Below are 26,566 nucleotides of genomic sequence, written 5' to 3' on the forward strand. Positions count from 1 at the left end.
GGAAATACAAATTACTGTCTGGTCCACTTTTTTCAAAGCTTTGTTGTTTAGTAGAAAGTCTGGGTGGACCAGGAGTGAAACGACTAGAGAAAATATAGCTGATGACAGCACAGGGAAAGCCTTCTGGAGCTGCTTTCCTGAGGACCTGAATGTGTGGCATCATTTCAAGGACAGCGTGATTATGAAAGAGGAGACCTGTGGGGAACAGGTATTTGGCACGGCTCCCAGGAGGAATTGGTCAGAGGCATGCCACGTTTTCAAGAGCAACACCCCAAGTATGACAGGGATGCAAAGGAGAGAATAGGCAGAGAGGGAAAGGGAAGCCCGGGCCCCACAGAAATCTTGCAAACCCAAGACCCTTCTCTATGATCTGGGCATTCACTTCCCAGGTGTGGTCCCTAGTGTGACATCTGCTGGTCCTGCGTGCACATGCGGAGCAGATGCAAATTCCTGGGGTCCTAGAGGGGAAGGCAGCCACAGGGACTGTTGCCTGGCTTGCACAAACTTCCAGGAGCTTCTGAGAAGAGTCTTCTGTAACAGAAAACACACAGCGTCACTGTCCTGGGGACCCGGGGCCCCTGCACCAGGGCCACACTTTCCAACTTGGCTTCCTGGCCCTCCAGAACTCACACCCCACCCCCTGCTACCCCCCCTCCCCGCGTCAGGCGGCATCTGGGGTGTCTGCACACTTCCCCCCGCGGCCATGCTCCCTCCTTGCACTCCAGGACCTCCAGTTTTGGCCGCACTCTGTCGCCCAGGTCGCTTTTTTTCTGTCCCAACGTCCCCCATGGACGCTAGTGGGCTGGAAAGGAGCCCGCAGCGGGGACGTGGAGAGGTCGGCAGCGCCACCTGGTGACCAGGGTCCCAACGCTCTGGGACTCTCCCACGAAGTCGCCTCTGTCTCAGGCCCCTCAGGTGCAAGACTGCACAAACAGGAGCAGGGCGCCAGATCCGAAGTTGGTGGCCTCAGGGGGCGTCGTCGTGACCCGGAGCCCCTGGAGGACCCAAGTGTGGTGGAGCCTCCTCTCCAGTGACCAGGAGCACCTGAGAGCCCAGTGCCCTTCCTGCCCAGCCGTCCTCAGGATGGCCCTGCCCCGGCCATCCGCCTCACCTGCTCCTCCTGCTGCAGAAACTTTACTCAATACCCAGGATTCCTTGTCCTCCTGCTTCTTAGACCGGAGAGGTGGACACAGAATAAAATGACAATGGGCACAAGTTTATTAAGCTTTGTGTTCAGAATGTTAAGAACAGATGGCCTGGACTTGATTTTAGTGAGCGTGGGCTCTCAGGCATACTTAGAAAACTGGGCAAGATATCTGCAGAGAACCTGCAGTCACTGGCTTGATGGATTCCTACACTCCCCAACGAGGAATGAAAGAGACTAGTGGGAGATGATGCAATAACCCAGAGCTTTCTCATGCTGAGGGTCACTGACTTCTCCTGATTCAGGAGCCTCCTAAGGCTGGGATGTCCACTGTCACCGTTTGTAGTCCACACAGTGCTGGAGGTCCTAGCCACAGAAGTCAGACTTCAAAAGGAAATCAAAGGCATCCAGATGGGTAAGGAAGAAGCTTTCACTATTGGCAGATGACATGACACTATACGTAGAAATCTGAAAAACTCCCTAAAAAAACTGCTAGAACTGATAAACGAATTCAGTAAAGTTGCAGGCTACAAAATTAATGTACAAAAATTTGTTGCATTCTTAAACACCAATAATGAAGCAGCAGAATGAGAAATTAAGAAGACAATCTTATTTACAAGGGCACTAAAAACCATAAGATAGATACCTAGGAGTAAGGCTAACCAAAGAAGTGAAAGACCTGTGTCTGAAAACTAGAAAACACTCACGAAAGAAAGTGAAGATGACACAAAGAAAATGGAAAACCATTCCATGCTCATGGATTGGAAGAATAAATATGGTTACGATGTCTATACTACCCAAAGCAATCTACACAGTTCATGTAACCCCTATCAAAATATCAACAGCAATTTTCAGAGAGGTGGAACAAACCATCTTAAAATTTGTATGAAACCACAAATGACCCCGAATACACAAAGCAATTTGAAGAAGAAAAGCAGACCTGGGCAAGGAAAAATAAGATAAAAAGAGAGAGGGAGACAACTCATAAGAGGCTCTTAAATACAGAGAACAAACTGAGGGTTGCTGAGGGGAGTTGGGTGGGGGGATGGGATAATGGGTCATGGTATTAAAGAGGCACCTGTTGGGATGGGCACTGGGTGTTCTATGCAAGTGATGGATCACGAAATTCTACTCCTGAAAGCATTATTACACTGTGTTTTAACTAACTTGGATTTAAATAAAATTTAAAAAGAATAAATAATAAATTCATAAGAATATCCTTTAGGCAGAAGATAAAGGAGAACCAATTGGAAATTGGAATCTACAGGAAGGAATTTTTAAAAGTCAAAATGGATCAAAACAAAAAAGAAAGAAAAGCTAGAGGCATCACGATTCTGCGTTTCAAGTTATATTCCAAAGCTCTATTGATCAAAAGAGTATGGCACTGGCACAAAAATAGACAGACAGATCAACAGAACAGTAGAAAACCCAGATAGAGGGGCGCCTGGGTGGCTCAGTCGGTTAAGCCTCCGGCTTCGGCTCAGGTCAGATCTCACGTTCGTGGGTTCGAGCCCCGCGTCGGGCTCTGTGTTGACAGATAGCTCAGAGCCTGGAGCCTGCTTCCGATTCTGTATCTCCCTCTCTCTGACCCTCCCCCTTTCATGCTCTGTCTCTCTCTGTATCAAAAATAAATAAAAACATTAAAAAAAATAAAAAAAAAAAAGAAAACCCAGATAGAAAACACTCAACTATATGGCCAGTTAATCTTCAGTAGAGCAGGAAGGAATTCGCAATGGGAGAAAATCTCTTCAGCAAATGTTGGGGAAACTGGACAGCAATATGCAAAAGAAAGAAACTGGCTCTCTTTCTTACAGTACACACAGAAATAAATGCAAAATGGATTAAAGACCTAATTGTGAGACCTGAGACCAAAAATCTTAGAAAAGAGCACAGGCATCAGTCACCACTTTGACGCTGGCCATAGCAACTTCTTTCTAGATAAGTCTCCTGAAGCAAGGAAAACAAAAGCAAAAATAAACTATTGGGACTACATCAAGATAAGAAGCTTCTGGAGAGTGAAGGAAACAATCAACATAACCAAAAGGCAAAAGGCTAAAGGCAAACAAATAACAAAAACAAAAGACCCCAAACAAACAAACAAAAACCTAAAAGGCAAATTATGAAAGAGAAAAGACATTTGCAAATAAAATGTCTGATAAAGCATTAGTATCCAAAATCTTAAAGAACTTAGAAGTCTCATCACCCAAAAGCCAAATTATCCAATTAATAAGTGGGCAGAAGACATGAATAGACACTTCCCCAAGGACACATGCAGATGACCAACAGACACATGAAAAGATGCTCAACACCACTCATCATCAGGGAAATGCAAATCAAAACTACAATCGGATGCCTCCTCACACTGATCAGAATGGCTAATATTAACTCAGGAAACAACAGATATTGGCGAGGCTGTTGAGAAAGAAGAAACTTTTTTGCACTGCTGATGGGAATGCAAACTGGTGCAGCCGCTCTGGAAAACAGTCTGAAGGTGCCTCAAGAAGGTAAAAATAGAACTACCCTCTGATCCAGCAATTGCACTCCTGGGTATTTGTCCAAAGTACACAAACCCACTAATTCAAAGGGATCTTTGCACACTATGTTTATAGCAGCATTATTTACAAGAGCCAAATATATAGAAGCAGCCCAAGTGTCCATCAATTGCTGAATGGATAAAGAAGAGGAGTACTTATATACAACGGAATATTATTACTCCCCCATAAAACGAATGCAATCTTGCCATTTGCAATGACAAGGAGAGGCCTAGAGAGCTTAAGGCTAAGCAGAATCAGGCAGAAACAGACAAGTACCGTATGATTTCACTCACATGTGGAATTTAAGAAACAAAACAAATAAGCAAAAGGAAAATAAAGAGGGAGAGAGATAGAGAGAGACAGGAATCAAGAAAGGGACTGTTAATTATGGAGAACAAATTAAGGGCCACCAGAGGGGAGGGGGATGGAGTGGGAGTCAAATAGGTGATGGGGATTAATAAGTGCACTTCTCCCCATGAGCACTAGGTGATGATGTATGGAAACACTGATTTACTATATTGTACACCTGAAACTAACACAGGCCTGTACCTCAACAATACCGGAATTAAACTAAAAACAAAAAAGAAAAAAGAAAAGCAGCAAAGAGTCTGAAAGCCCCAGTGGAGATGAGGAAAGTTCAGGGAACCAGCATGCCAGTGGAGGAAGAAGGGGGAGGAGCACAAGAGGAAATGTTTGAGGCGCTTTTGCCCCAGGGCACATCTGCGGGGCCACCGCCATGGGGAGGGGCTTTCGTGGTCTCATTTCCCAGAGTGATGTCCCCAGGTCCAGGGTGCTGGTTTTGGGCACCAAGTTCGGCCACGCCTCCCATCTCAGCTGCACTGTCTCTTCCCAGACTCTGGCTCGGGGAGCTGGGGGGGCGGGGGAGGGGAGGACGCTACTGAATTCGGAGCTGGATCCATGCCAAGCACAAGGAAGATGGGGCGTTGAGGAAACTTCCAGTCCTGAGGCTTGACTCAGGCTCTGCTCCTTTGCTCCTGGGCAGCGAGGGCGCGGCTGGGTCGGCCGCTGGGACCTGAGCCGCTCGGGACCACGGAAAAGGGGCTGCGGGAGAATAAAGTGTTGGGGCGGGGGGTGGGGCCGGAGGGCCGTGGCCGCTGGAAATCTGCAGACGCCCCCCTGCGCCCGCGCCCTTTTCGGGGGGGAGAGTCCGAGCCCCTGGCCGCGGGCTGTGGCAGGACGCAGGTGGATCCTGCAGCCCTGGGACCCCAGACAGCTGGCACCCAGCTCTGCTTACACAGCTCTCCCCCACGAGCCAGGATCCCCACTACTCTCTCCTTTGACCTTCTCAGCGCTGAGGATCACACTGCAGGCCACATCCTCAGGACTCACCGCTCAGACCAAAATCGCACTCTCAGTGCAGTTGTGCGACGGGAGGAAGGGCTGCTCCCCCTAGAGGGAGGACTCATTTGTCAGCCTGGGGCCTCAGGACACCGTTGCAGGGCCTGGCAGTTCCACCTCAGGGACAGACATCCCTGCGCTTTGTCTCCAGAACAGAAAGTGAAATCCCAGGACGCAGACATTTTAGACCCTGTGTTAGTGGCAGCTGCTGTGACAGACGCCGCCACTGTAAGGAGAAGAGTCACGGGGCTCGTGGGGTAAGAAGGGGTTGCACTAAAATCACTCCTGCTGTGACAGAAGAGGTGACACATGAGGGGACAGCAGGAACCTGTTCTCAGCACCTGACATTTGAGGTGGCGTTGAAGGATTTCCAGCAACAGACATGGTGAGATGAAAGAGACAATGATTTTCAGGAAAGGAAACAGAAAGAAGACAATGTGTGGCTACAGGAGGATGCCGGCAAAAATCCAGGGTGGGAGGCCCAAAGGTGTGTGCAGTGAGGGACAGATGCCGGGGGGGGGGGGTGAGAGGAAAGGAGGGATGCTAGGACCTGATCGTGGCCATTAGGCTCCCACGATGTGACATTCGATCTCTCACTTACACACAAACACCCCTTTCTACACACACACACACACACACACACACACACACATACACATGTGCACATGCGCACGCACCCACATGCACACAGTGGGGCAGGGCAACCTCATTTCAGGAGAACCACCGCTTCCCCCCTTGCTCTCAGTCACCTGTTGTCTCCACCACCGTCTCCCCGCGCACACTGCTCGCTCCAGCCAGCGCTTACAGTCTCTATTTGAGACCCACAAGGAACTTGGTCACATCTTCATCGTATTTAATGTCTCTCTCACTCTCTCACTCTTTTTTAAGTTTATTTATTTTGAGAGAGACATAGAGAGCACAAGCAGGGGAGGGGCAGGGAGAGAGAGAGAGAGAGAGAGAGAGAGAGAGAGAGAGAATCCCAAGCAGGCTCCCACACTGCCAGCACAGAGCCCAGTGCAAGGCTCCATGACCTGTGCTGAAACCAAGAGTCAGATGCTTAACCAACTGAGCCACCCAGTCACCCTGAGGAGGGACCCTTTAAGTGCACAACAAATGCAGTGATTCCTTCTGGTGTCCTCAAGAGCCACATTGCCATTTACTGAGGTAAGTGAGGTAAGTATCCATTACAAGGCACAAACTACCCAGACGTTCTGTTAAACAAATATGTGAGTGACATCATCCCTGGAGAACTGAAGGATCATCATGGCCTCCCTGTGGAATGTTGAACGGTGGGGGTGCCAGAGGGCAGGGGACCATGACCTAGATCCTGTTCACAACAGTGTTCTGTGGTTCAGGAACCCGCACAGTGGCCATTTCACATTTCTGGGATTTGTCACAGCAAAGAAAAATCTTTGTAGTGAGTGAATTACTTGCGGGTTGAGGGCTGCATCATAGGGAAAATTAAGTATCGTCTGCTTACCCTGTCTTCCTCTTTTCTCCAAATACAAGGGTAGGGGTGCCTGGGTGGCTCAGTCAGTTGAACGTCTGGCTTTGGCTCAGGTGATGATCTCATGGTTAGTGGGTTCAAGCCTGGCATCAGGCTCTGTGCTGACGGCTAGCTCAGAGCCTGGAGCCTGTCTTCAGATTCTGTGTCTCCCTTTCTCTGTCTCTCTGTCTCTCTCAAAAATAAATAAAACATTAAAAAAATTTTTTTTAAATACAAGGTTAAAAGAGTATCTCATCCTGGATGAAATGACAGTGATGAGCATACACTTTAACTCTCCCTAGGGATGCACAGGTTTGATCCTTATTCTATATCCATTTAATGGAAATATATTTCTATTACTAATATATTTACTAATTTATACTAATATACTAATAACTTACTAATATACATATATAGTGGCTGAGAAAGGGTTTGGTTTCATACTTGGTCATGCACGTGCCTGGGTGCAGAACTGTCGTCCTTACCACCACTGGCCACCACTGGCCCTGGAAACACAGGCAGCAGAGAGGCTGCAGAGACTCTGCCACCTTGGGTGTTGGGGCTTACAGAGTTCATCAGCACAGTAGGTTTCCCCTTCCAACACCAAGGGCAAACTGACAGCCAGACTTTAGCAGGAAAGGGAGCCAATAATAGCCAAAAGCACTTTAATGAAGGCACATGCCCAGCACTAGAGTTTGTTTTCCTTCTGGTTAGCCCGATAAATCTAGATGGCACTCTGTTGGACACCCAGCACTGCTGCGAGCTGGGGTTAGTGGGCCAGGGAGCTGGCTGTGGGTGCCTGCCCACTAGTAAAGCCCTTGGTCAGGGCTGTCAGCACAGTCAGTTAGCAGCTGGCATGGGGTGAGCTGTTTTCCTTAGGCAGCCTGGTACTTCCTGAACTGAACCACTTTCCTTTTTTTAATATAAAAATTTTTTTTTTAACATTTATTTATTTTTGAGAGAGAGAGACAGACTATGAGCAGGGGAAGGGCAAGAGAGAGAGGGACACACAGAATCGGAAGCAGGCTCCAGGCTCCGAGCTGCCAGCACAGAGCCCGACATGGGCTTGAACCCACAAACTGTGAGATCATGACCTGAGCCGAAGTCGGATGCTCAACCGACTGAGCCACCCAGGCGCCCCTGAACTATCTCGCCCGGCCCGATCGCTCGCTATTTGGTCGACACAGGTTCCTGAGGGAGAAAGTAAGAATAGGGTAGGGCAGGGAGCACAGAGAATGAAGGCAAGACAAAATCTCTGATCAAGCCTTTCTTTATTGAGAAAATACCCACACCTATATAGGGTTCAAGGCGGGGAGCAAGGCAGCTGACCTAGGTCGGTTGCTAGGAAACAGGGTCAAGTGATTAAAGAGAGACCAAAAATGACACCGAAACTGCAAATTCAACATAGTGCCTAAGGGATCGGTAAGAAAGCTCAGACTGGCAGACTGCAATGCTGGGCAGGGGAGCGATTAACACCACTTTTGCCTAAATGCAGTTGATCATTGTTCTACTGGCTCTCGAGTCTGGCTGTCTCCAGTCCCTGAATCGGGAATAGCACTTCCCTGGCCCGCAAGCAGTTAATCTTGTTTTTCTGGCCGCTCCCCACAGGGAGTGACACTTCCTTGCCTGAGGCGGCCGAACTTGGCAGCTCCCTACACTGAACAACTTTCTTCTGAGCACCACAGAGACGCACAAAGTAGAAGACGGGCCTTCCGAGAAGAGGCCTAAGTAGAGGAGAGCTGGGCGCAAAGTCCACTCTTATGTTTCCCTCCATGGTCCTGGCCAACATCCCTTACTGCAGGTACCTGTTGGCCTCATTCATGAATCTTGTCACCAGGCAGCACTGGATCTCATTATCAGAGGAGACATCAGACTTCCAAGATGCCTTCAGGCTTCCCCAAATACCATCCAGGTCGGAAGTCAAGCTCTTCCTGTTCACACCCTTCTGGTAGGTGTCGAAGCTCTTCCAGACATGTGACCTGAGAAGTCCTTGGACACCATCTCCATCAGCCGCTCTAGGTGTCAGCCTTCAACCCTTTACCTGAAGGCTTTGCCACCATCGTCTATGTATTTTGCTACATCCGTACCAACTTCACCCACCAGTGGGGCAGCTTCCGCAGGAAAGCCAAAGCTTATGCTAAGGAAATCCAGCTTCTTAGGGTCAACAGCTTCCTGGACAATTCTGATGGCTTCAGACATTACGGGTGCCAGACACCTGCTGGTCGAGAAGTCAGGTCTACCCTTCACCACACTGGTGACCTTGTCCTGCTCGAGACAGACTGTTCCAACAGAAGCCGTGTGTCTTTATGCATTTCTTTGATTGTGATGATCTTAGGCAGCTGCCTCTTGTCCACAGGAGAGAAGTATGCCTGCCAATCACCTTCCCAGGTCTTTAGTGGAGGCAGCAACTTCCCTGATTAGGAGAGCAGACGTGTTACTGGCAAAAACACAGAGATCTGGAATCACCACTTATACTTCCTTTAGCATCTGTGCTTGAGACTAAGTTCCTCAAACCCAACTTCAACCGCCAATGGCCTTCAACTGGCCTTTTCAAAACCCTGGTAATCGTGCTGCCCAGTCAGTTACTGAAAACACAGTCCCCTTGAAATGAGGTTACGGCTTTCTACTTCACTATGTTGTTGTTTGTTTGGGGCTTTTATTATATTAGAGACATAGCACGTGCACACACACACACACACACACACACTTACCTCAGAGGGACAGAGAGAGAGGGAGAATCTTAAGCAGGCTTCATGCCCAGTGCAGAGCCTGTCAGGAGACTTGATTTCATGATCATGAGATCATGACTGGGAGATCAGGACCTGAACTGAAATCAAGGGTCCAAGGCTTAGCTGACTGAGCCACCCATGGGTTCCTCTTCTTCACTTTATCCTTCAGTCCTTTGCACACTTGTTACTGTTCTTGGCAAGCCCAGCAGTGGAGCATCATATGGACTTTAGGCCCTTATCCATGGGGACTTGGGCCATGCTGGCTCCCATCAGCCCCACCCCAAGAATGGCTCTATGTTTAACCTCCTTCTCTGGAGCTCCATATTTATTTTTCTTGCACCAGACCTGACCATGGTAAAGTCCTGCCAAGGCCTTTGATTCTTTGGACTATGCATGCTCTCCACATTTCTGGGATTCAGAGAAAGCCAGTGTCCTTACCTCGCTCAATTCCAGTCTTCAGCACATCGGTTATTTCCAGAGGTGCAAGAAAAAGACCTTTGGTTTGCTTTCATACTTTTTCTTCCTCTTTTTGTGAGTCTGTTGATTGACTAATGGAATATTCATGGCTTGTGATATTACTTTTCCCACCAATTCTTCCTCTGTCTTTGGAGAGATTTTCTTATCAGCTCATCCTTTGGCAAAAGTAGCTGCAACTTCTAGATTTCATTGTCCATTCCTCTGGAGGTTTTTTTTTCCATGTTTATTTATTTATTTTGAGACAGAGAGAGAGAGAGAGAGAGAGGATCCCAAACAGTTTCCACACTGTCAGTGCAGAGCTGGACCTGGGGCTCAATCTCACAAATCATGAGATTTACAAATCCATCAATATGATCCATCACATTAACAAAAGAAGGGGAAAAAACCATATGATCCTGAACCAGCCCTATAACCCAGGAGTGAATCCCACTTGATCATGATGGATAATTTTTTTATATGCTGTTGGATTCGACTTGCCAGTATCTTGCTGAGTATGTTTGCGTCTGTATTCATTAAGGATATTGGTCTGTAGTTCTCTTTTTTGGCTGGGTCTCTGTCTGGTTTGGGTATCAAGGTGATGCTGGCTTTGTAGAATGAGTTTGGAAGTTTTCCTTCTATTTCTATTTTTTGGAATATTTTGAGAAGAATGGGTATTAGCTCTGCTTTAACTGTCTGGTAGAATTCCCCTGGGAAACCATCTGGCCCTGGGCTCTTATTTGTTGGGAGATTTTTGATAACAGATTCGATTCCTTCACTGGTTATCGGTCTATTCATGCTTTCTATCTCTTCCCGTTTGAAAAATGTGGGTTTAGTGTCAATGTGTTCTCCGTAGAATTCATGTCGTTCGGTTGGAGCATTTAGTCCTTTTACATTTAGTGTTATTATTGAAAAATGTGGGTTTAGTGTCAATGTGTTCTCCGTAGAATTCATGTTTATAGTGGTGTCTCTGGCACCCTGTATTCTTGCAACATTTCAAGTTTCATAGCATTGTGATCTGAAAGTGTGCCTCATAGAGTCCCTCTTAGGAATTCTTGTAGGGCTGGTTTGGTGGTCATGGATTCTCTCAATTTTTGTTTATTTGGGAACACCTTTGTCTCTCCTTCTATTTTGAATGACAGGTTTGCTGGATAAAGGATTCTTGGCCACATGATTTTTCTGTTCATCACATTGAAGATTTCCTGCCATTCCTTCCTGGCCTGACAAGTTTCATTAGATAGGTCTGTAACCACTCTGATAGGTTTCCCTTTGTACGTGAGGGCCCTTTTCTCCCTAGCTGCTTTCAGAATTCTCTCTTTATCTTTATATTTTGCCAGTTTCACTAAGATAGGTCATGCCGAAGGTCGATTCAAATTACGTCTTAAGGGGGTTCTTTGTGCCTCTTGAATTTGAATGTCTATTTATTTTCCCAGATTTGGGAAATTCTCAGTTATAATTTGGTCTAGTATCCCTTCAGGACCTCTCTTTCTTCCTCTTCTGGAATTCCTAGATACGGATATTGTTCCATTTGATTGTATCACTTAGGTCTCGAGTTCTCCTTTTCTGCTCCTGGATCGATTTCTCTCTCTTTTTTTCAGCTTCCTCTTTTGCTATAACTATATCTTCTAATTCACCTATTTTTCTCTCTGCCTCTTCAGTCCTTGAGGTGGCTGCATCCATTTTATTATTCACCTCATTTATACCCTTTTTAAACTCATCACACCTATTTACAACGTTCCTGGTCATTGTCTCAGTTGCTTCTTTGATGCTTTTTTTCAACCCCAGTGATTAATTTTATGACAAGTTTTAAAAATTCTTGTTTCGTGATGTTGTTTAGGTCTGTGTTGAGCAGTTCTGTGGCTGTGACTTCTTCCTGGAAGTTCTTCAGGGGATAGTACCTTCGTTTTGTTATTTTGGCTAGTTTTCTGTCCCTTGTCAGTTTTAAAAGGCTCGTTGTGGACTGTGCACCTGTTAATATTTCTCTGTTAAAGGAGGCTTATTGACTGTCCAGGGCCTGTCATTTCAGGAAATATTCTTTTAATGGTTTCTCTCAGTTTCTCTCATTGTGCCTTTGAATATTTCATTTCCCTACTCAGTGATATTTGGGACTTGCCATCATGTGCACTTTGGCTTGTTTCTTGGGGTAGCCCTAAGAAGGAAAGCAGACAAACACAGAGGGAACAGAAGTACACAAACACACAGACAAATCAAACAAACAAACAAACAAATTAAAAGGTGGAACGAGAGGAAAGAGGAGAAATGAAGAGAAGAAAAAAAATAAAGGGGGGCAGACAGCAAAGGACAATGGACAGTCTAAAAGTGTATGACCAGTTCAGGGGAGAGATAAGGATGATATAAGGGAGAATATATCTGGATTGCAAGAAAGAAGGAAAAAGAAAAGAAAAAAAAAGAGGGAGAAAGGAGAAAGGAAAATGAGTAAAAATTTAAAAAAATTTTAAGTAAAAAAGGTAACAATAATAAAAAATAAGTACAAAAGAAAAGAAAAGAAAAGCAAAAAAAAAAAAAAAGCAGCAGCTCCCCCTTGCGGATAGGCGTGGTTTGGTGTAGTAGATCTAGGGGGCAGTTCTCAGAGGCCCCACCTTGGTGGCTGCAGCGAGTAGAATGGTGGCACCCTAGGCTCTGCTGGAACTAAGCACTGCAGGCCACTCTAATGAGTCTGATCTCCTTTTGCCACAGCTGAGCCAAGTTGTATTTTCCAGGCCCACCTTGTTTCAAAATCCTAGTCCATGCACTTTTATACTACTACAGATGAGATGTACTTGCTTTGGCGGCTGGCTTCTTAGCCAGGATCTGGTGGGGGGAGGGAGGAGTTTCTCTAGGTGCTGGCAGGGATTGGGGTTGCTGCTGCCGGACACGAGGTGCAAGCCCACACAGACACTGCCGCTGACTCCCAGCCCCCAGCCAGGATAGCGATTGGGTAGGGGTAGGGATCATTTTCTCTTGGCGCTGGCCAGGATTTGCGCTCCTGTTTCCTGAGGTGCTGGGCGCTGTCAGAAATGAGCTGCGCACTCCTGTAGGTGAAGCGTGCCCCCCACCCACACGCTCCACCACTGCAAACTCCCTTGCAGGATCATATAGGGGAGGGGGCTATTTTTCCCCTGTTGGCATCCAGAATTCTGGATTTGCGCGGCCAATGCTGGAGGTAAGATGCGCCGTGGAAATGAGGTGGGTGCTTCTGCTCCAGTAGCCGAGGCCGAAGTGCATGTACCTGGGGCTGCCATGGCTGCTGACTCCCTGCCGGGATGGCACAGGACTGACAGCTGTTTTTTCCCTTGTGCCACCTGGGTTCGGGATTTGGGCTACCTAGCAGTTATATATGGAGTGAGAATTTTTCTATCCGAGCAGAGTTAAATGTTCTTTATCTCTTCTCTAGAGACAGTACTATGAGTGTGTTCAGTTTCTCTATCTCTTCCCATTTTCTCTCAGGAGCTCCATGCTCTTGCCCTGTGTTGGGCTGGGGCTCCCCCCTCCCCTGCATGTCTTGGGATGGCCCGTTTTCCAATCTGCCCAGTTCGCACTCACTCACTCAGGCATCTTTGAGTTTGTCTTCTTTCTGGAGTCTGCATTTTCTCCTTCCACTCTTGCAGATGAAAGTAATGTCCTTCTCAGTTCGATAGATGGGGTAGACCAAATTTACAGAGATCCCTTACTCTCCACCATCTTGGTTCCTCAGTGTAAACATTTTTGAAGCAGGTCTGAACCATAAAGAAGTTGTGAGTCCTGTTCTGAATGCTGGTCTTCCTGAACCATATGACAGTAAGTGGTCACACCCATGTCCTCCCAGTATTCATGATGTCCTCTACTGCCTCACATATGAGTATGTATTTCCCACCAACCAGGACATTCTCCCAGGTCACCACAGGATCATCCAACCCAGGTCACAGCACCTGAGCAACACCTTGTCTTCAGACTCTGCTTCATGTTGTCCTACCAAAGCCCATCATGGTCACAGACATGGATGGACTTAGGCCTTTTCCATTTTGTCAGTGTGCCGACAATGAGGGTTACAGAGTTTTCTGTGCTTTTTAGGTAAATTTCTTTAATTTTTATTAGGTAGAGAAATTTAGATTTATGAGGCCACTGCATGTATGTCAGCCCAAAGTCCTCAAGTGTATGTTTGAAAGGTATGTTCATCTGGTATTTTGGCCCATCTGTGTATCATTTTGGAAACTACTTCAGATTATTTAGCCTTTGGAGGGAAACAAATCTCTTAACATGTTGCAGATTTTGTACTTCAGTTGGATATGATATTGCTAATGTGTTACTATGACACACAACACTACATAGACAACTGCACGGCTACATCCTTTCTGGTTCCCATGTTTTCCAGGCTTGGCCTAATACTGGGATGGCCAAGCAGTAGGCTGAACATCAACTCCTGTCTGGGTATGGTGAGACAGAGAGCAAATGAGTGATTCAATTTAGACTCCTACTAACACATAAGAGAATTCCTGTTATTCTACTTCCTGTCCACCACTTGTTATTGATATATTTAAAATGTTGTCTGGACTTTAAGGTGTATTACAAAGCTGTAATCATCAAGCCAGTATGGCACTGGTACAAAACAGACACTCAGATCAATGGAATATTAAAGAGAACCCAGATGGACCCACAAACATATCCCAAGTAATCTTTGACAAAGCAGGAAAAATATCCAATGCAATAAAGACTATATTTTCAGAAGTGGTACTGGGAAAACTGGACAGCAACATGCAGAGAAATGAACCTGGACCACTTTCTTACACCATTCACAAAAATAAACTCAAAATGGATGAAAGACCCAAATGTAACACAGGAAGGCAGCAAAATCCTCAAGGAGAAACCAGGCAAAAACCTCTTTGACCTTGGCCACAGCAACTTCTTACTCAACACATCTCCAGAGACAAGAGAAACTAAAGCAACCATGAACTATTGGGATCTCATCAAAATAAAGGGCTTTTGCACAGGGAAGGAAAGAATCCACAAAACAAAAAGCCAACCAATGGAAGGGGAGAAGATATTTGCAAACAACATATCAGATAAAGTGTCGGTATCCAAAATCTATAAAGAATTTCTCAAACTCAACATCCAAAAAACAAATAATCCAGTGAAGAATGGGCAAAAGACATGACTAGTTACTCTCCAAAGAAGACATCCAGATGGCCAACTGACAGGTGAAAAAACCCTCAGCATCACTCATCCTCAGAGAAATACAAATCAAAACCACAATGAGATACCGTCTTATTCCCACCAGAATGGCTAATATTAACGACTCAGGTAACAGCAGATGGTGGTGAGGATGTGGAGAGAGAGGATCTCTTTTGCACTGCTTGGGAATGCAAGCTGTGTGCAAACAATGGAAGTTCCTCAAAAAATTAAAAACAGAACTACCCTGCGACCCAGCAATTGCATTACTAGGTATTTATCCAAAGGATAGCGGTGTGCTGTTTGAAGGGGCACATGCACCCCAATGTTCACAGCAGTGCTATCAACAACAGCTGAAGTATGTAAAGAGCCCTAGTGTCCATTGACGGATGAATGGATAAAGAAGATGTGGAGTATTACTTGGCAATCAAAAGAAATGAAATCTTGCCATTTCCCAGCTGTGTGGATGGAACTAGAGGGTGTTATGCTAAGCGAAATTAGCCAGTTGGAGAAAGACAAATATCATATGACTTCACTCATATGAGGACATTAAGACAGAACAGATGAATACAGGGAAGGGACGCAAATATAATATAAAAACAAGGTCAGGGACAAAACATAAGAGACTCTTAAATATGGAGTGAAAACAGCAGGTTGCTGGAGGGATTGTGGAAGGGGGCTTGGACTAAAAGGGTAAGGGGCATTCAGGAATCTACTCCTGAAATCATTGTTGCACTATACTTAGATGTAAACTAACTTCGATGTAAATGATAAAAACTAAAAAAATAAAATGTCAAAAAGTAAGTAACTAATAAAATTAAAATTTTGTCAGTTGATGCCAATGTGGGGCATCCCAGTATTATTAGTTATCTTGATTACTGAGGCTATGTTAGGATTGCATATGCTTATTTATCATCTGGAATTTACCCTAAGCTTTTGCACAAGTCTCAGAATGACTTCTTTATTTGTAGGAGCTCTTTATATATTCTGGATACCAATTCTTGTTCATGGAAAAATAACTTAATTTTTAGATGCAGATCAGTTTCTGCTGCAAGAGTCACTGGCACTGAAGGAGGTGAGTCAGTGGGGAGAGACGACAAGAGAGTCACTGTTGGAGGTGGGAGCCAGAGGAAATTAGAAAGGTTTTTGGTTACTTCCTTCTCAAACTTTTGTGCATTGGGCATGTCAGATTTGCATTGTTAGCACTGAGCCTGACAGATGATTGCTTGAAAGTTGATTTCGGAGTGATCCTTACATTCACTGCTTCCATAAGAAATCTGGCAGAATCACCAGTTATATTAACCCCACAAAGTGGAGGAAGAGCAAATTTTCAGGAGTTCTTTAAGGGATAAAACAAAAATAATGAATTAATTAACGTTTTTATAACAAATGTATTTTATTTAAATATCTTTACATAGAAATAAATAACTGAAGAAAATAGTCATATATATATCATTCTGTTTAAAAGTCAATGATGTTGTTGTCAGGACACAGAAAAAAATCCCTGAGTCTCTATAGTGCCAAGTGACACTTTTTGGCATACCTGTCTGCAAAAACAGGGTCAAGGTGCATAAAAAATCTGATATTCCACAACCAAAGGACAAGATGGGAAGTGTTCCCTTTGTTGAGGTTTCTTGGTTAAGCATTTAAAATACACATTTCAGTGCAAGAGTCCCATCACTTTGGGGCACCTGGGTGGCTCAGTTGGTTACATGCATGACTCTGGCTCAGGTCAGCATCTCAGGGATTTTTTTTTTAAAATATTTTTATTTATCTTTGAGAGAGAGAGAGAGAGACAGCGTGAGCAGGGAAGGGTCAGAGAGAGGGAGACAGAGAATCTGAAGCAGGCTCCAAGCTCTGAGCTGTCAACACAGAGCCCAACGCAGGGCTCGAACCCACCAACTGTGAGATCTTGACCTGAGCCAAAGCCGGACGCTTAACCGACTGAGCCACCCAGGCGCCCCAGGATCTCAGGGATTGTGGGTTCCAGCCCAACGTCTTCGGGCTCTGTGCTATCAGTGTGGAGCCAGCACCACTCAGATCCTGTCTCTCTGATCCTCCCCCGTGTGTGTTCTCTCTCAAACGTAAATAAACGTTACAAAAAAATTAAAGAATTCTATAAATTAGCATCAAGTGAAAATGACATAAAATACTAAGAAAAAGTACCAAATAAGAGAGTCACCAAATGCACGAACGGACATGGGATGTGACACGTGCTGCCCCATGTGTTCTGACTGATGTCTCTGGAATCTCTTGCTCTGGCCCAAAAACGAACAGCAGGTGATCCAAAGGTAGCCTAGCACAAGGCAGAGTCTCTGGGCTGGACCACACTCTTGGGGGCTTCTTGGTAGCGTTACCCGCCTTGAGAAAAGAAAAGGTTGTTGTCTCAGTGGCTGAGGACATCCTGGGCCAGTAGTCCTAGGGCTGCCCTGCCCCACCTACCCCTGCACCCAGAACAGCACTCACTGAAAGACATGAACTTCCCCCCTGCCATGTCCCTAGCCCTGGGCCCAGCCCCTTTACAACCTCCTCCCTCCTGAAAGAAACCACTGAGTCATCCCAAGGCTTTGTTACCATGTGTTTGGGCTCAGGACTAAAGCAAGTAACAAATATTTTTGTCCACTTGACTCGAATTTGAATTCTTCCTCTGATGGGCAGACCTAAAAACCAGTTGAGGGACCTGACAGAAGACAAGGGCCTGCACTTGACACCTCTAGCCTTGGGGAATGTTTCAGGCAAAGATCCTTTCTTTTCCCTTCCCTCCCAGCCTCCTAGCTAGCAGCTCCCAGAGCTCTGGGTATGATGCTCCTTCCCCCATCCATCCATGCCTGGTCTGGCTCAGTTGTGAGCGCACACAGCAGCTCAGCTGCCCCATCTCCCAGGTCAGCCAGGCACCGCCTTCATCTCCCAGATCAGCTCAGCTCTGCTCCCCTCGGACTTTTCTGCTCCACCCTCATCTCCCAGGTCAGCCTGGGACCCTGCAAATCTCCCATGTCAGCCTCTGCTCCCCTCAGTCTCCCAGGTCAGCTCTACTCCAACAGGGTGCTCAGTGGCTCTTGTTCTGAGGTCTGCGGGAAGCTAGCAGCCAGTGACTGCACCAGCCTGAGGCAGGTCCCCCTCTTCTACATCTTGTGGGGCACAGCCTCTGCTGCACACTGTTTGCCTCACATGCTACGACCCAGGCTATGTCCTGCGGGAACATAGCACTGAAGTCCAGCCTGGTCAGGTGCATCTGCAAAGGCCATCCCACTTCCTCTCCCCACGATTAGACGCTGGTATCTCTCCTCTGAGGACCCTGGTTGAATCCCCTCCCCTTGAGACATCATGTGGAGCCACCAAGTTTCTCTTGCTCCAATGTGAGCACTGCCTGTGCTGTGGGTCCCTCTCTCCACACACACCCACTCTGGGCTCTAAAGGACTCTCTTCAATCTAGAATCAGGTCTAAGTTGCTAGATCCCCTGAGCATCAACAAGCCTGATACATGATTGTGGGCCCCTTCCCTTTCCCAGTGGCCTTAACAGTGAGTCCTTATCAGACTCAGGGCTGAGCCTGTCCACGTCATTGCTAACAAATGATAGGAGATCCCGTCACATGGAGTCATTTCTGTGAAAACATGGGTCAGTGAGTGTGCAGGGGTCCCACTGGAGACTCGCCTTTCCCTGTCCTCATTGCAGGCCCTTTGCCCCTCCTTCCTGCTCAATCTGCTCTCAGTACCTCTCACTCTAAGGCATCTGGCTTAGATGACAATTATGATGAAACAGATGAGAATCCCGAGGAGGACCCAGGTGGTAGGTCTGATGGCCGTGGCCCTGGAGGGGACTGGGACGTGCTGCGGGCCTGGCAGTGCTGAAAGGGAGAGAGAAGAGTGAAAGCCTTGCTCCAGACCCAAATCTGATGAGATACCACCCCCGCTCCTCCTGCCACAGATAATCCTACAATGCAGACATTGCGGCAGATGCCATGAAGGGTTTAGGGATGGGAACCGAGGGGACACATGGATGGGGTCTCTCCTGATGGAACTTGCACACGTAAAGGCAGACACAAGGATGCAACATAACTGGTCCCTCCTGTGGAGGCAGAAGACGTGGTGATGGAGGAGGAAGAAAGTGACACTTGACCACCTCTCTGGAGCTAACCATTGAGGTGGCACTGAATGAATCCCAGCAAGAGACAAGATGAGATGAGATCAATGATTATCAGAGAAGGAACAGGGAGAAGCAAATCTCTGGAAATAGACTAACGGCATCATGTTTGGGGCCAGCACGGAATCCAAGTAACACCAGAGAACTAAAGGTACGGACAACGAGGCAGAGATCAGGAGATGAGAAGGGAAAGGAAGGAATCTAGAACATGCCTATGGCCATTCGTCTCCCCAAAGAATTTCACCATGGATGCATCACTTTCTCTTTCTCTCCATCTCTCGGCCTCTCTGTCTCTCTCTCTCACACAAGCATCACGGTAGGGTAGGGAGGTCTGATTTCAAGAGACCAACCACTTCCCCCAGTCTTCTGAGTTACCTGTTGTCCCCAGCATTTCATCGCAGTGCACCGATATCTGCTCCAGCCACTTCTTGCAGTCTCCATCTGAGATCTTCATGAGGGAGCTGGTCAAATCTCTGTCACTGTTCAATGTGGTTTTTACCAGTTGGTCTTTAGGATGAGGCACTGTCCACTTTTTGCTCTCCGAGTTAAAGGAGTAGGTTTTCTGTTTATTGATGTGCAACTCCCAGGATGCACTGGTGCGTCCGTTGTCCCCAGGCTTACACACCATCCTGCCCTGGAGGGAGATAGAATCTGCCCCCAACCCCCAGCGTGGGAATGAGATCAGCCTCTGGTCTGACCAATCCCTTGCCCCCTGTGCTGTCACTCCTCAGCTCCCCTCACCCTTCCTTGTCCTGTTCTGTCTTCCTTGTCTGCCCTGGCTGCTGGGCCACTTGTGTGGGACTCACCTCTAAGTGTTACATGAACACCATAGCTCCCTGGCCCTACACCTCTGCCCCAGGCCTTTCCGACTTACCGCTGTGAGGGAAATCCTCTGCTTTCATGTCTAGCAGTTTCTTTTTGAGCTCTTCTAGCAGGTCTTTCAGAGTCTCTGTCTGTCTCTCCCAGAACTCTGTGTCATTCAGCTTCGTCCCCCAGGGACCAATGAGTTTGACCTTTTCGCCACCACAGCCATACCGAAGAAAAGTGTTCCCACTGATTATTCCTTGAATGTCACACCATGGTTGTCCTAGACTGGGCCTTGGTGTGATGGAGAAATTGTAGCAAAGAATGGGAGCATCTGTGAAGGAAAAATGCGGGAGAAGTTGCAGTTTAAGGAAAAGACCCACGGACACACCTCTTCTTCTATGGATCTGGGAGCAGAAGATTCCCTCCAGGGCTGGTCTTCAGAGCAATGGTGGCCCCTGCACAGCCCCTCCCCTCTAGCATTCAGAGGCTGCTGCAGTTAACCGTAAGCACAAAGTCCCAGGATGGATGAGGAGGAGGATGAACGCAGTGACCCCGCAGAAAGTCTGGAATCTCGGCCCAGGCTCCAGAAGCGAGTCACTTCCTGGAACTGGAACTCTTTACTAGAAGCAGAATCAGCTTCCAATCAGGAGAGACCCTCAGACCACAGCAAGAGCCATGCTTCCTGCTCCCCTGGCCCCCAAGAGTCATGTGGGCATTTGCATGGGTGAGTGTACCCTGGGGACTGGAGAGCACCCAGACATTTTTACAGGACGTACTGTGTGAGTGGACCCCACCCTCGGGGATCTCAAGGGTCCGTCATCATGGCCCCCGTTACTGAAATGGTGCAGGGCAGGGAGGCGCCCCAGATCATGAAAAGACAGCTACCCAGGTCCTGTCCACAGTGATATCATTTGGTTCAGCAACCCACATCGCCATGTGGTCTATTCACACTGCCCATGTTTGTTACAGGAATGAAAAACTTTGCAGCTGAATTCCTTGTGGGTCACGGGCTAGGTGGTAGGGAATTTGGAGTACACTATTCTTACAGGCTTTTCTCTTTTCTTCAAATAGAACGTTTCAAAAGTTATATTTCTGGAGGCGATGACAGTGATCAGTACCATCCCTAACACCTCTCTCAGGATGTGCGGATGAGACTGCGCCCTATTCCATTGTCATTTACATGCCAGCCTGGTGCAAAGATTCTGTGCATAAATTCAATATTTCTATGTCTTTGCGGTAACTACTCAACAGCGCTGTTGTAGCCGGGAAGTGGCCAGAACAGTACCCGGATGAATGAGTGTGGCTGGACCTGCTTCTTGGGTCACGGGACCCTGTAGAAGCTGTGACACAGCGGTTTGTGTTAGGAAAAGGTGCTCTGTGCACTTGGGACGTCCCCAGTGGAATTTCGGAAGACACCCTTACAGTGTTCCATTGAGGCAATGCCACTGGCGGCAGGGAATGTGACACCACATAAGAGGCTGCAGGCCAGGGGCCTGGGAGCCAGGCGGTCTCTGGCCAAGGGATTCCAGGGCTGCCAGCCCAGAGCTGGGAGGTGCTGGGGCGTGGCTGGCCGCACCAGCTCTGGTCCGGGGACACCAGGAGATCCTTGGCTCAAGTGTGCTGAGATATTCAAGCGCTCTGGGTGCCCGGAGGGCAGAGCTGTGTGAGCTGCGCAGGGCCGCGAGGTTACTGGGCACTTCCTTCCCCGTGGGAAGGCCCCGCGACCTGCCCAAAGCCCCGGGCTCAGGGACCCAGAGACTTGCTGGGCTCCCCGAGGTGACAGATTTCCCGCCTCGCCCCAGCAGCGCTTTCCTAGGAAACTGCCTCTTTTCAGTTCCCTTTCCCAGTCCAGGGGCCCGGGGGGTCGGGGGTGGGGTGGGGTGGGTGGCTTCCCTGAGGCGGCAACAAGCCGGCAGGGGAATAATTGAGGGGGGGGACAGAACGGCACCCTGCGAGAAGGCTCCAGAACCTCTCGGGGAACACCGCACCTCCTTCCAAGTCCTAATGCTCACCCTGGCCCCACCTCCACCCCCCAGGTTCCACCTCTGAACTCACTGGCACGAGGCACTGGAAGTCCGGCTGTCTGCAGAAACAGGAGGCCGAGGGCGAAGATGGTTCCCAGAAGTGGAGCCATGGGTGGCGGCGGAGGCAGATGCGCAGTGAGACCCATGGAGAGTCCTACAAGTGGTGTGCAAGAAACTTGGCTTTTAAACCCGAAGCAGTGCCACCACCCCTGTTGGGTGGCTGGAGCGGAAGAGGAGGATTGGTCGTGACTACGCTAGGTGGTCTGTTTGCTGTAAAGCGTGTGGGAGTAGAGGTTTCCTATATTTCGTTGTGGGAGGAGTGGGGGACCCTGTGTGGCTGGGCGGAGCCACGGTCACCTCCTCTGCTCCCACTTTCTGCCCTGGCCTCTCTGGACAAGGAGAAAGATGAAGAAGAGGAAACTTGGTCAAAAAGTACTGCCAACAGGGGCGCCTGGGTCGTTCAGGTCATGATCTCTGTCATAATTTCTGGCTCAGGTCATGATCTCATGATCTCATGATTCCTAGATTCACGGAATTGCAGCACACCTGAGGCCCCTGCACGGCCCCTCCCCCCTAGCAGTCAGAGGCTGGTGCTCCCCCCTTGTTGGAGGAGGCCCAGGACGCCTCTGCCTGGCAAGACAGCAAGTATCTGCAGATATGACCCCATGTCTCCAGGGCCAACACCCAGCCTCAGTCAGTCAATAAACAATCCAGGGGCGTGGCAGCCTGGCCATTCAAGAAAAGGCCTGCCAGAGGATTGTCAGCATCTGGCCCAGGCTCCTGTGGGAAGGTGAGAGGCAGGTAGGGGGGTGCTCCTGAGGAGCTGGGTGCCGGTGGGGGCAGGATGAGGACAGACTCCAAAGTCCGAGAAGGGAGAGTTCCCATGTAGGGGTCACAGGATTTAGCATGGCCCTGGGTGATGGCAGTAATCTGCTTCAAGGATGGGTCTTGGAAAGTTGAAGAAAGAGAGGCCCGTGCTGCATGGACTAGAATGTCAGGAAGTTCCAAGGCAGATCGTAGTGGGAGGGCTTCAAAGGCTGGAGAAGTGTTTATATCAGAATGGATCTTGTAAGCAAAGCAAAGCAAAACAAAACAGAAATATCCACAAAATACATCCACGGGGAGGTCTGAGGACTCTTTCTTTCGCATGGTGAGAAGGGCACCAGCATTGTCAAGAAGCCTAGTGACGGCCATCTCTGAAGGCAGAGCTTGGCGGTAGGGGACCGTGGTGCAGAAACAGGCCCCCAGGAGTGTGGCGGCAGGAAATCCTGATATAATAGATTTGAGGTATAGGCGCTCAACTGTCAGAAGCAGGGAGGTGGCAATGACTGAAAAGATCCTAGACGCTGGAAGGCAGCCAGGGGCCTGATCCACAGAAAGCCGTGCATGCCTGTGGCTCACAGAACACAGTGATTGTGGAGGCAAAATAGTCGGACAGCCAACCCAGAGATTACAGGTGTTAAGTAATACAAACAAAGGAACACAAAACCCCAGGCTGAAAGCAGTCACCCCACAGAAAGGCTGGATCCTTTGCCCGGGTTCTAGAACCTAGCCTCTTCTCTGATCTGGGACCCTGGTCTAGAAGGAGAGGCCAGGATCCGGTGAGGAGGGACCTTTGAGGCGGATAACAAGTAAAATGATTCCTCCTGGCCTTCCCCAGGAGCCACATGGCTATTTACTGGGGTAAATATACTGAGAAGTAGAAATCACCCAGACACATGTGGGACGCAGTGTGTGAGTTGACACCACCCTCAGGGACCTGAAGAGTCATCCCGGTGCCCTGTTATTGAAGTGGTGCAGGGCAGTGGGGTGGGAGTTCGGGGAAAGTGATGAAAATGCTGGTGTCTCAGGTACTGTTCACTGGGGTGTCATACTGGTCAAGCACCTGCATAGAGATCATGTCACATCCCCTGGATTTGTAATGGGAATGAAAATCTTTGTAGTTGTTGGGCTGGAGGCTATGTGGTAGAGAAATCCAAATACACTCTTCTTACACGGTCTGCCCTTTTCTCCAAATAGAATGTTAAAACAGTGCCTTATCCTGGATGAAATGACAGACGTGAATATCAAACTTAAAGCCTCTCTAAGGATTTAGGGGTGTGAACCCTATTCTATTTTCATTAAAATGCCAGCCTGGTGCAAAGATTCTATGCATATATTCAGTATTTCATACGTCTCAGCAGTAACTACCCAACAGCCGGTTGTAGCCGGGAAGTGGCCATAACAGTGCCTGGATGAAGGTGTGCCTGGACCCGCTTCTAGGGTCACAGGACCTGTAGAAGCTGTGACACAGCGGTTTATGTTAGGAAAAGGTGCTCTGTGCACTTTGGGACTTCCCCATTGGAATGTCGGGAAGACACCCTCACAGTGTTCCAGCGAGGCAATGCCGCTGGCGGCAGGGAACGTCACACCCAACAAGCAGCTGCAGGTGTGGCCCAGTGGTCTGGGAGCCAGGAGGTCACTGACCCTGAGCTGGGAGGTGCTGGGAAAGAGGTAGGTGGCGCTGCAAGCCTTGAATAGCTGCTCCTGGGGAGGGGGGGGGGGCTGGGCGGGGAAGTGTGATGGTAACCCTTAAGGTGAGAGTGGCGTGATCGGATCAGAGGCGGAGGATTTCCTGGGGTCCCGGGCCTGCGGGATCGCCCTCCGTCCGGCCCGAGTCCTGGGTCGCAGGCTTCCCGAGCGGCAGGCGGCGGCTGGGGCAACCGCAGATTTCCTGCCGCGGTCCTTTCCCCTCCCCCGCGCTCCGCGCCCCCACCTCTCGGCAGCACTTTGTCGCCCAACTCGCCTCTCTTTCGGTCCCGGAGGACGACACCGGCCCCGCGGACGCCGCTGGGCCAGAGAGGAGCCCGGGGCGGGGACGTGAGAGGGCGGCGGCGCTACCGGGCGACCAGGGTCCCAAAGCTCCGGGGCTCACCTGCCTTCTGGCCCTCCGTGCGTCGCACCCATGAACTTACCTCCGCCTCGCGCCCCCCAGGTGCCAAGGGACATCACAAACAGGGCGAGGAAGCCGATTCCGAAGTTGGTGGCCGCGGGGAGCGCCATCGCGAGCCGGCGCCCTGGGACGAGCCAAGAGCCAAGTGCGGCCGAGCAGCGTCTGCACGCGCGGAAGTGCCGGAAGAGCCCAGTGCCCTCCCTGCCCCGCGGAACCCAGGCTTGACCCGCGGAACCCCAGCTTTGCCGGTCCCCTGCTCTCCACGGCACTTCCTCCTTGAACTGGTGACGGTGGACCTTAGCGCCCACACATCCGGGAATATTGTGCAGTCACCTTCCAAGTTGCAGAAGATTCTAATTGCTGTTCTTTTATTGAATGAGCAGAATCTTCTTGCTAATCCACGTTAGACCTACGTACAGCCTGAGAAAGACAAATGGCATTAAACAAAGATTAAAAAAATGTTACATGTGATCAAACCACATAAGCCTTTCAACTTTTTTTTTAAGTTTATTGTCAAGTTGGTTTCCATGTAACACCCTGTGCTCGTCCCCACAAGTACCCTCCTCCATGACCATCACCCCCCCTTCCTCTTTCCCCCTCCCCCTTCAGCCCTCAGTTTGTTCTCAGTATTCAAGAGTCTCTCATGATTTGCCTCCCTCCCTCTCCCTAACTCTTTTTCCCCTTCCCATGGTCCTCTGTTAAGTTTCTCCTGTTAGACCTATGAGTGAAAACATACGGTATCTGTCCTTCTCTGCCTGACTTATTTCACTTAGCATGAACTCCAGTTCCATCCACATTGCCACCTATGGCCAGATTTCATTCTTTCTCATTGCCATGTAGTACTCCATTGTATATATAAACCACATCTTCTTGATCCATTCATCAGTTGATGGACATTTAGGCTCTTTCCATGATTTGGCTATTGTAGAAAGTGCTGGTATGAACATTGGAGTACATGTGCCCCTATGCCTCAGCACTTCTGTATCCCTTGGGTAAATCCTTAGCAGTGCTATTGCTGGGTCATAGGGGAATTCTATTGCTAATTTTTTGAGGAACCTTCACATTGTTTTCCAGAGAAGCTGCACCCAGTTTACATTCACACCAGCGGTGTAGGAGGGTGCCTGTTTCTCCACATCCTCGCCAGCATCTATAGTCTCCTGATTTCATTTTAGCCATTCTGACCGGCATGAGGTGGTATCTCAGTGTGGTTTTGATTTGTATTTCCCTGATGTTGAGTGACGCTGAGCATCGTTTCATGTGCCTGTAGGCCATCTGGGTGTCCTCTTTGGAGAAGTGTCTGTTCATGTCTTCTGCCCATTTCTTCACTGGGTTATTCGTTTTTTGGGTGTGGAGTTTGGTGTGTTCTTTGTAGATTTTAGATACTAGCCCTTTATCTGATATGTCATTTGCAACAATCTTTTCCCATACCATTGGTTGCTTATTAGTTTTCTTGATTGTTTCCTTTGCCATGCAGAAGCTTTTTTTTATCTTGATGAGGTCCCAATAGTTCACTTTTGCTCTTGATTCCCTTGCCTTTGGGGATGTGTCAAGTAAGAAATTGCTGTGGTTGAGGTCAAGAAGGATGCTTCCTGTTTTCTCCTCTAGGGTTTTGATGGTTTTTTGTCTCACATTCAGGTTCTTCATCCATTCTGAGTTTATTTTTGTGTATGGTATAAAAGAGTGGTCTAGCTTCATTCTTCTGCATGTTGCTGTCTAGTTCTCCCAGCACCACCTGCTAAAGAGGCAGTCTTTTTTCCATTGCATACTTTTTCCTGCTTTGTCAAAGATTAATTGGCCATACATTAGTGGGT

The 26,566-nt window shown here is 48.4% G+C and overlaps 1 protein-coding gene, 1 long non-coding RNA gene and 1 pseudogene across 3 annotated transcripts; 1 reads left to right on the plus strand and 2 right to left on the minus strand.

Annotated features, from left to right (window-relative positions):
* Positions 1-8,282: 8,282 nt before the first annotated feature.
* Positions 8,283-9,940, minus strand: LOC115295367 (annotated as a pseudogene).
* A 7,003-nt stretch (positions 9,941-16,943) lies between these two features.
* On the minus strand, positions 16,944-25,023 carry LOC115295748 (UL16-binding protein 1-like). 2 transcript variants are annotated; one of them, XM_029943930.1, is made up of 6 exons: positions 24,778-25,021; positions 21,855-21,977; positions 19,867-20,130; positions 19,368-19,643; positions 18,565-18,696; positions 16,944-17,211 (listed from the first exon to the last, which is right to left on the minus strand). In XM_029943930.1, exons 1-5 carry the CDS (start codon positions 24,863-24,865, stop codon positions 18,587-18,589), a joined length of 861 nt encoding a protein of 286 aa, XP_029799790.1. In that variant the 5' UTR covers positions 24,866-25,021; the 3' UTR covers positions 16,944-17,211; positions 18,565-18,586. The 2 variants fall into 2 exon arrangements, with proteins under 2 accessions (XP_029799790.1, XP_029799791.1); XM_029943931.1 differs by lacking the exon at positions 21,855-21,977 and having other exon boundaries at positions 24,778-25,023.
* On the plus strand, positions 22,325-25,236 carry LOC115295749. The gene is made up of 2 exons (XR_003910559.1): positions 22,325-22,613; positions 24,798-25,236. It is a non-coding gene; the product is annotated as an uncharacterized LOC115295749 (long non-coding RNA).
* The last annotated feature ends 1,330 nt before the right edge of the window (positions 25,237-26,566 follow it).

Source organism: Suricata suricatta, chromosome 7, assembly GCF_006229205.1.
Source record: "Suricata suricatta isolate VVHF042 chromosome 7, meerkat_22Aug2017_6uvM2_HiC, whole genome shotgun sequence".
NCBI lineage: Eukaryota > Metazoa > Chordata > Mammalia > Carnivora > Herpestidae > Suricata > Suricata suricatta.

Coding starts and splice junctions, on each gene's coding strand:
- LOC115295748 (XM_029943930.1), bottom strand. CDS start 24,865: ATGGCGCTCCCCGCGGCCACCAACTTCGGAATCGGCTTCCTCGCCCTG. Junction 20,131..21,854: donor ACTTCCAGTGCCTCGTGCCA/GTGAGTTCAGAG, acceptor TTTCCTTCACAG/ATGCTCCCATTCTTTGCTAC. Junction 18,697..19,367: donor TGAAATGCTGGGGACAACAG/GTAACTCAGAAG, acceptor TCTCCCTTTCAG/CACTGCCAGGCCCGCAGCAC.